This window comes from Wasmannia auropunctata, unplaced genomic scaffold, assembly GCF_000956235.1.
Source record: "Wasmannia auropunctata unplaced genomic scaffold, wasmannia.A_1.0 LD335372.1, whole genome shotgun sequence".
NCBI classification, from domain to species: domain Eukaryota; kingdom Metazoa; phylum Arthropoda; class Insecta; order Hymenoptera; family Formicidae; genus Wasmannia; species Wasmannia auropunctata.
The window spans coordinates 11,511-22,038 of NW_012027518.1; the positions used below are offsets into that span (position 1 = coordinate 11,511).

The 10,528-nt window shown below is 36.6% G+C and overlaps 1 protein-coding gene across 1 annotated transcript in view; it reads right to left on the bottom strand.

Annotated features, from left to right (window-relative positions):
• The window catches only part of LOC105457099 (calexcitin-2), a 14,477-nt gene that overhangs the window by 1,671 nt on the left and 2,278 nt on the right, over window positions 1-10,528 (bottom strand). The window contains exons 2-4 of the mRNA XM_011701548.1: window positions 5,930-5,982; window positions 5,560-5,679; window positions 3,788-3,902 (exon numbers count right to left, since the gene is read on the bottom strand). Of these exons, the coding sequence (XP_011699850.1) occupies window positions 3,788-3,902; window positions 5,560-5,679; window positions 5,930-5,982 (288 nt within the window). The remainder of the gene's footprint in view (window positions 1-3,787; window positions 3,903-5,559; window positions 5,680-5,929; window positions 5,983-10,528) is intronic.

Below are 10,528 nucleotides of genomic sequence, written 5' to 3' on the forward strand. Positions count from 1 at the left end.
CTCTTCCGATCTGATACTAATATAACATAAAGGCATGTAACAGAGTGGTTGCGAGAAAATTGCTTTCATTTCTTCTATTTTTTTTAAATGCAAATTACGTTGTCAATTCACATGTTATTTATTGTTATTATTTAGATTATTTGTAAATTTTTTGAGTCATTTATCCCACTCGTGATTAGCCGTATAATCCATCCCGATGGGATATGCGGCAAAAATGCAAGGGTTTAAAGAAATTTTGTTTTTAATATAAAAAATAAATATTTCAGATTTCTAATATTTGTTTCATAATAATAGACAGTATAAAGTTTTTACTGGTATAGTTTATTTAACTTAAACATAATAAATAATATCTGATAAATTAAGTTTTTAATAGGTGCGTATCCCGGAACATATACCGGAACTATTCTATGTAGCTTTTTTTCTTCTGATTGATTAAATTCCAATCTCAATTTCAATTGTTAGTGTGATTACGGCTTAACATGACGATCGTGACGTAGAGAGTTGCGCAGACGCGTAAAAATTCAGAATATATCAGATTTTAAACAAACAAATAATAATAAACAAGTAACAATCAGATTTATATTGACCGTCACCTCTCAGAATAGCAAACCATTGAAAGTATCTCTGCTAGGAAAATCTTTTCAAATAAATAAGTTTTTAAAAAATTGCGTTAAAATAATATTAAGTTTCATAATATCTGCGGCAATCTATATATAGAAGAAGTCATTATGTCTTTAAAGCCTTATTATGTCCACGATGCTAGAAATCGGTCCGAGTAGTATTTGACGTAGAGAGAGGGAGTTGGTCGTCTTTGACTCCTCTCTCTCATTTTTGTTGACCACATTTGATATTATTTCCATATTCTATGTCTTTAAGTCCAGACAGTCTTGTGCTATGTAAATGCAGCTGTGTCATTTTGCGTGTTATAGTCCTTAGAGCCTCCAAACAAACTGGCGTAGTTGCATAATCATATGCATAAAGAAAATTATCCAATCGCACAGTGCACAAGTTTAAGAGGGGAGGGGACTAAGGGGACTGCAGCCCCGGGCCCCATCTTTCTAGGAGGCCCCTTATAAGCTTAAAATTGTTGATTTCAATAATAAAAAGTAAATATCAATCCACAATGATTGATATTAGACTATCGTCATTTGGCATTATTAGCTATAAAAAACGAACTGCTGAGAAACCTTGATTTTAATGATTTAATCAATGAATTTGCGTACAATAAATGAAGAAAAAAAGTTTTAAGTGCCACTGTAATTTTAATAAAATGTGAATTATTTTCATATGTTTATTTTTCAATATACAGAACTGTCTTGTATCTTTTAAGCAGAAAAGCACGACAAAAGTCATACGAACAATCATGTTTTTTAAATAGCAAATGCAAAATATGAATGTATTTAAATCATTGTTATTACAATATTTAATAAGGGGATCCCCCGTTTTAATATTAGCCTCTAAGCCAAAAATGTCTTAAGTCGGCTCTGCAGTCACATTTTTATCATGGACACACGTAAAATGTGACTGAGTAAATTTCTTTATGCACATATGAAATTGCATATAGCTATGCAAGTTTGTCTGAATTGGCCCAATTACGCGTTATGCAAAAGTTATATGCATTATATAAAAATTATGATCTGTGCTTCGGCCGCTTTTACACTCAAGGTGATAAATCGTATTGTATATTTTTGAATGATCACGTGGCAAAAATATATCACGCAGGTGAAAATTATTGGAGAACCATTTAAGTGTGAGAATCGTGCGGTTATTTTGTAAATCTTGCATTCTCCGAGTATTGAAATAAAAGTTATTGTGTTTCTGTACTGCAGTAATTGAATTTTAATTACTTTCACTCGGTGTCTATACCGCTCTTCTCATTACTTATTGTTAATATATTTAAATATAATAACTGTACGTTTATTACGTTGCAATAATTGTAAGGTAACTGTTGTCCTTTTTTTGATTATCATATAAATAAAATTTAAATATAAAATTAAATTATATGGATAGAAATAATGAAAAAAATAGTTATATCTTAAATTTCGAGGTCCCTAAAGGCTATGGTTACAGTAGGATGCGTGTCCTGATGAACTTTTACTTTGACGAACACGTGAGAACAAACAAACAAGTGCATTGCTACAGAAGTGGTTACACTACATGTGTACAGTTCTTCTGTCGCACGAATGATGTCAAAAACAAGTTTGTCGTACAAACGAATTTATTTCTTCGTCGAATCGCTGAAATGGATATGAAAAAGCTAATCAGTTTAGTAGAAGATTTTTGGTGATATTTTCACCCCCAAAAAAATATTCTATTTGAAAGTTGAAAATTTTTCTTAACATTTCCTTTATGAAAAATCTTACAAAAAATCTCACGCAAAATTAAAAAATATTTCTCTATAAACACATATTCAGATATAAAAAGCGGACGCATGTATGATCAAGATTATAATCAAGAATTATACGATATTCCTCTACATTTTAGAAAAATATCTTCTTGAAGCCGAATATCAGAGGAAACTCCTCTAGAAATCAAGAGGACAGAATATTTTTCTTTTGGTGCTGAAATACTCAAAAAAACTTCAAAAGTTTGTCAGAAAGAAAACACGCATCCACTGTGACCGTAGCCCCTAAAACTCGTGTCACACTATGCATTGAAAATTAAGAATTTAACATTAGAATTTAATCAGGTCAATCAGATAATTTTAATTTTAATCCATTCGTTTTAAATAATTGGTTGAATTCTAATCTTCGTTTCACAATCCTCAATCTTCAATGCGTGCACCCCCAAAAAAATATTCTACTAGTAAATTGGGAATTTTTTTAACACTTCCTTTACAAAAAATCTTACACAAAATTAAAAGATATTCCTCTATAAACACATATTCAGCTATAAAAAAGTGGACACATGTACATAAGATCAAGACTATGATCAAGAATTATACGATATTCCTTTACATTTTAGAGTATCTTCTTGAGGCCGACTATCAGAGAAAACTCCTCTAGAAATCAAGAGGATATCGCTAAAGGACAGAATATTTTTTTTGGATGCCGAAAAAAAAACTTCAAAAGTCAGAAAGAGAACACGCATCCACTGTAAACTTAAAACCCGATTCATACTATGCATTAAAAATTAAGAATTGAAAATTCAATTGAGGATTAGAATTCAATCAGGTCGTCAGATAATTTTAATTATTTAATCCGTTCTAATCAGTTGAATTTTAATCTTCGATTCACAATCCTCAATCTGCAATGTGTCGTGTGATACGGGCTTTACATTCTGGAGAGCACTGGTGCGGTGCCACATCCCTCCTTCCCTCCCTTGGCCTTGACTTTGACAATGGCAAAAAGTGTAATTTGTTTGCTTTTTGCGCGCATTGAAAGTGAAAATGAGTGTAAATTACGTAATTTACACTCGGTATTACGGATTTCCTCTCTGCCGCGCCAACGCTATATTCATTGAAAAGACGAAGTGAAACGATGTTGGGAGTATAGGTCTAGGGAGAGCTGATGTACCGAGAGTTTACTGTAATTTGCGAAACTCTGTAAGGGGACAGAATTAATGATACATATATGCTTCCTCCTCCCTCCTCCCCCCCCCCCACCCCGTCAGAGTTACTCACTGTTTCGTAATTATGCTTACATTAGTATTTCTGGATTCTCCGCGCAAATGCATAATAAATTACCGTCACGCGCGCGGCACGTTAACTAGCGTGGAATATATAAACGTATTCACCACGAGAGAAAACGAACGAGCGCGCCGCGCGCTTCCGCGGGAAGGAACTTACCGGAAGAGTCCTCGAGATCGAACATGAAGTTCATGTACGTTTGCTGCCACTCGAGTGCGTGCGCCGGATCTTTCGCGTACTCCTCCCACATCGAGTACCACTCGTCTCGACTGATCTAAAAGATATCGCGACTATTAACGTCGTATACACATATTCGTCTCTGGATCGCAAGCTTTCTCTCTCTCTCTCTCTCTCTCTCTCTCTCCACACAGTTGAAAAATTTGTGTTAAATTTAACACATCTCACACGCCCCAAACGGTCCACTCAAATTTTTATGTTAATTGAACTCAAAATGAATATGTTAGAAAGTAACACAAACTTTATGTATAAAAATTAATACAAAAACATGTAACACTTTAATACAATTTGGAAACAAATTGTGGAATCATATTATTCTTCAGTAAAATTAACACTTGTAACATGTAAAATTAACAAGTATATTTATTTTTTGTTATGCATTTATCTTAGAATTTTACGGTTTAAAACTACTTTATTTGTTATGTTATTTATTCACTTACTTAAATAAATTGTGTTATTTTGACACTGAGAAATTTTGAATATCAATTTAACACAAAATATTTAAATAACATGATCACATTATGTTAATTTAACATACAAATATGTATTGTTAAAAATTTAACACAAAATTTTAACAAGAAACCGTTTCCAACATAAATACAAAACGTTTTTTACTGTGTACGTCTCCTCGTATGACATTTTTAAACTTTAACCGTCGATCGCGGAAATACATCGCGAAATATTCCCTTAAGTTGCAGAGTGAAATACAAATATACAAGCAAACAGCCGCGGGGTTATTTTTAAAACGGCGAAAAACGTTTTAAAAATCGATAGATGCAGACAGAAAATGGAACGGAGATGCACAACTGAAGATTCAGAACGTTATTTCAGAGGATATAAAATATAAGAAAGAAGCACCTTAACGCTCCGTGCACCAGGTGACAAAATAACCAACATGGCAAACCATGTGGACAATATAATTTCGTCTCTCGTAATATCGATTCTTGTTCCTTAAGATGTAAGAATAAAACACTGAGAAAAAAAATTTATTGAAAAACACAAAATTTGTTTCATCTTACCAAAATATTTAGTCTGATACGTTCAATTAAACGTTACTGCAATGACACAAAATAATTTGTTATTATTATAAACAAAATACTATTTTTTATTTAAAAACTATTTTGTTTCAACAAAAATTTATCGTATTTAACGCAACTGTTCAATTAAAAATACACACTATTTATTATACCTGTTTATATGTTATTTATTATCAACATCGTTTAGTTTGCAGTTTGATACTTGGAATTTGAACAAATATATTACTTGGATAACTAAAAGCATGCAAACACAAATAAATACTAGTATTTCAAACAAAATAATTTAATTGAGTTAGTTTGGTTAATTCTTCATTAAAAAATTTTGATGGTTGACATGAATGAACTATACCTTTCTTTATGCAACTAAAGAATTGTAGAATCAATCATTGGATTGAACAACTATACAAATTTAGTTCGTACGATTAATTTTTTTCTCAGTGAACAAAACAATAAACTCTTCAATCTTTTTTGAAAACAAAAAATAATATTATTCTTACGTACTAAATTTAAGCAGTTTAAATTTTGCTGGGGTATGTCACGCCCCACCTATTAGTGCACGGGGAGAGTTAAAGGCCGATAAACTATAATGTGATTTTATTTTAAAATATATAATAATTATTAAATTATAAATAATTTAAGAGAATAATTTAGGTATACCTGTCCGTCTTGATCGGCATCCGCCCGTTGCTTCAGTCCCTCCCAAACCTTCGTTAGAGTGTCTTTGATGTTTTGCGACATGACGTCATCCGGTTTCCAATGCCTGGAGTTGCAGATTCGCTGTAATAATGAGAATAAGTAAGCGCCATCGTTGTCTAAAATTTTTGAACACTCCTGATTGATGAGTGTGATCAATGCGAAATGAAGAGAGATAATCGATCACGTCTTTCGAATCTGTCGAATTTAAGACGTCCGTACAGATCTGTTTTATTTCAAAAGTTCAGATTCAATCAAGATTCTCGTTCTCGTAATAAAAGCATAAAGAGCACAACAGAGTGAGAGAGGAAGTGATTCAACGCAATACGCTTACTTGCACGGCGAGGTCGAAATCCTTCATGTCGATGGTGCCACTTTGATTAACATCTGGAAGGAGCAACGACAAAATATTTTATTAGTCTGTTTACTTGAGGGAAAAGCCTGGTTTAGCACGCTGAAAAATTAGGTGATTTTTGGAATTTTTTCTAGGAAACTATATAACCAATCCTTTTGAGCTTTATAGAGTAATTTCTTATACTATTAAACTAACAAAAAAATATTTTTTTGCGAGAAAAAAAGTATTTATTATCCAAATAATAATAACTTTTTATTCGACGTGTCGGCGGGCGGCGTGCAATATGTAGCGTCATTTGTATTTGTTTGAAATCAAAAATCCAAAAAGATTATTGTTTATTAAGAGTTTACGCATTAACTGAACCTATTTTTAATGAAAATAATGCGAAATTGTGAAAATCGCGACACTTGAAAAAAAAGGTAGCAATTTTGGCAGAAAATTTTTCGTGTTTATTATGCAATAAAAATTATTGAATTAAATAATATTCTAAACTGTGGTTCAAGTTATTAGGGGAGTATTTGCGCAAAGGCCCAAGTCAATCGAACGAATAGTTTTTGAGCGCCGCCTCTTACACGCCGCCAAACACCATCATCGCCGAATAAATGTTATTATCACTTGCATAATAAATACTTTTTTCTGGCAAAAAAATATTTTTTTGTTAGTTCAATAGTATAAGAAATTATTACCCTATAAAGTTCAAAAGGATTGGTTGAATAGTTTCCTTAAAAAAAATTCCAAAAGAACCACCTAATTTTTCAGCGTGCTAAATCAGGCTATCCCTTTGAATCACTTAAATTTGATGATTTAATTAAAAATTCAATTAGCCAGCGCGTATGGATATATTTTGTCCGCGTCGAATTCGTTCGCGGAGCTATTTGTTATTTCGAATAAAATGCTACTCCAGCTGTCGCTAACATTCCCGAGGTACACGGTACATTTTCTCACTTAGAGGGACAAGATGAACGATCGTATATACCACTCGATTTCGGTCCCGCTTGGTTACGATCGGATATCGTTAGTTTTCTGAAGATGACCCACTTCCACCGCCGCCGCCGCCGCCGCCACCGCCCGCGAGGTTTATTCGTTTTCGCGCGGTTTCCGCCCCGTGCAGGCTTGTCGTTTTATTAATTCCTTTTCGTTCACCGTAGAATAGGATAGCCACCCTCCGTCTCACCCTGTGCAGCTGAACTCCTCCCGTGGCTGGAATCCTGTTAAGCGCCGATTACGATTCAACGAGGCAGAATTTATATTGTCTCTTTCTCCCCTCCCTCGTCCCTCCTCCTCCTCTCTTTCCCCGGCATTCCGTTGAGCGCGGTCGACAAACCGAGGTCACGATGAAATAATTAATACCGACGTTCGGACGTGCAGCCGGTGGTGTCTTTAATGGTACAACTTGTTGCAAAAACTCTGAACTCTCGCGCGGGCTGCAGATTAAAAATCGATTAATCGGATTCCCTCGCCGTACAGGAGGACCCCGCCCTGGTTTGTCAACGGAGCGGCGGGATATATAATAGACGCGGATAACGTATTCGCTTTTTTACGCGAACGAATACCTACACCGAAGTCCTGCGATGTTATCGTCCAGAGAGATAAATTGTCAGTTGTCGCTGTCAAATGATATCACGAGTCACAAACTAGCGTTGCAATAACTGACATCCATTTCTATATACTAATGTAGATTTTAATCCTTCGATATACTAGAGTTTCGTCACGTTAGCAACACACTGGATAAAATAATTGTGTAAAAATAAATACATTATAATGTGTTTTTAAAAAGAATTTTTTTTTCATTGAAACGCCAGATATTAATGATAACAAAAAGATGCATTTATCTTTATTCGTAAGTTAATATAAAAATAAATACATTTATAGTGTGTTTTTAAAAAGAAATTATTTTTTATCACTGAAACGCCAGACATTAATGATAACAAAAGGATGTATGTATCTTTATTAATAAAATATTGTATACTAATAATAATTAACGAGGCCGTAAACGAGCAAATTTCGTGGGTGTACTAACAAGTATATTTCACTTATATCAAGATGTACAGATTTTTAGATTATTGACATTCTACGCTGGCCTTAAAATGCGTCGCGGAAATTTACCGTATTATGCTCATCGTTTTAACTTAGACTTTATTGACATGAATTATAGCCTCGTTTTTTACTTATTTATTATTTAAAGTTTTTTTATGTAATCATGTTTTAAGTATTTAATTGTTTAGCGGCTGATGAAGACTGCAGTCAAGTCGAAACTGGTACTGCATTTATAGATATCTGTACATCTTGATATAAATTAAATATATTTGTTAGTACCACCCACGAAATTTGCGGTCTCGTTAATTATTATTAATATTTGTCTTTGTAACTACGAGCAATATTTATATGCTCGAGCAATATTGAAAATATTTCTCTCTCTCTTTCTTTTATATAATTAAAAGAAGTTGATATAAAAGTAAAAGCAATCGTCGGGTATGCGACAGTTGCAGCTGAAGTTAACTTTAATCTCGGTTTCACTTAATACTTTTCATCTTCCTCTAGTTCTACGAATTAGAAGAGAATAAAGAGTAAACTGAACCGAGATTAAAGTCAATCTACATTAGTAGGAGTGGGTCTTAATGATGGGTACAAATGAAATTTCGAGATGATATGTAATTCCACGAGTTACGGAGAAACGGAACGACCCTGGCGATCTCCCACTGAGAATACATTACCTCGTCCCGCGCCCCTTCGCAACTATATAAGCTCTGCACGATGAAATAATCCGTCAGTCCCGTAGAAGCGGTTCACGATATGTTTAGCGGCCAATCGCGGCGGCGCGATCAAAGAGGAGAGGAAAACGAGGGGTTAATGAGGGCTGCCAGGCGTATGCACGCCTGCGACCTCCATGATCCGCGCTATACGTGCAGCGCGGCGCGCTGTGCAGTCACTCATGTACAGGCACGCGCGCCACGTACGTCCGTGTACGCGCGTATAGTGTACACGCACGCACACGTGTAACGCACCCCGCGGGTGTGTCCCCCCCCCCCCGCCTGCTCGACTCTGCTTTGTACGCGGCGGCATTTTTACATTACGTGTCGTCGTAGAAACACACCTGCATACATTGAAACGCGCGCCCATGGAGGGAGGGGGGGTGGTAGAGCGTAACGTAGCGCCCGTTTCGTCCATTAAGCGCCATAAGTAAGATGCATGAAACTTAGGAATGTTTCGAGGAACGTTAGAATTTTCTGAGATGCGAGAAAGAAAAGCATACATGTATAGCTGCGAAAAACAAATTCACTAAAGTATTACTAATTATTACCGCAATATTACAGCAATATTGTAACATTTCTGCAATATAGTTTTTTTGGAATGTTGTAATATTACAGCAACACATTGCCGCAGTTATAATCTGTGTTTTGCTGGGAAATTAATAAAGATTTGATTAAATCGCATCGCACTTTAGATAGTCGATAAATTTTTCACACGACGATCGTAAAATGTTACACTTTTAATGCGAAAACTCTGAATCTCGTATAACTTTCTCATTCTTCGTGCGCTATCGTTTCCAATTCGAAACCGCGCGAGCAAAAGAAAAAAAAGGTCATTTCGGTTCGATAGTTGAGCAATTTTTTTTACAACTTTACCGCGAGAGAGAAACGGAAGGTCTATATTTAATGTCAAACGCGTGATTCTACTTTATTTAATGTCAAACGTGATTCCACTTTATTACATCCGATATGGTAGATCCGAGATCCAAGATCCGAGAGAGAAAGAGAGAGTTTGAGGGGAGTGGGGAGGGGGTGAGAGATAAGTAGCGGACTAGGCCTCCCAAAACGGCTCCGCTGGAAGGACCACTCACTTTTTCACGTATACGCACACTCGGAAGGGAATTGGAACACGTGCACACATCTCATACGTGGCGAGGCGAAAACCCTTAACCGGACTCGGGACGATGCGGCGGTCGCCATTCATTGTTTATCTTCTTCACAGTCCGTAAATAGGCGGTATACACACCCTGCCTTATAGCTCTTATCGGAACGGGCCGACACATAGGTGCCACACGGGGGAGGATAGCTGCACACGTGCTCGCGCGCGCCGCAACCCCGATTCCGCGCCTTACGATTTCTCCCCCTTCCCCCCTCACCTCTATCACCTTCCCGAAAAGAGTCGTAGGAGACCGCGCGTAGAGAGCGACCCTCGCCGAGAGAGACCGGACTCCGTATTTCATTCGTGTCGAAGCGATACCGCGGCCCGCGCAACTAGCTTTTCGCAAGGGGCGCGCGGCGCGCGAGGTGAAATAGGTCCGTTAAGAAAGAGAGAGAGAGAGAGAGAGAGAGAGAGAGAGAGAATCAAAAGAATCCCGGGGCGCGAAAATGCGAGCGGGGAGACCATTAAGGAGGAAGCGACACCTCGTTCGTTATACGTTAGCGCTCGATGAGGATTTGTTTCGCCGAGATGTACGGAACGACGGGCGACGAGAGAGATTTTCGCCCAACGAGCGCTACGGGGGCGGTAAATGTTATCTCGAAATGTCGAGGAAAACACCGTTCGCTGTGTGCGTTGTCAAGCGCGCACGCGCGCGTTTGTCCGGTAAGT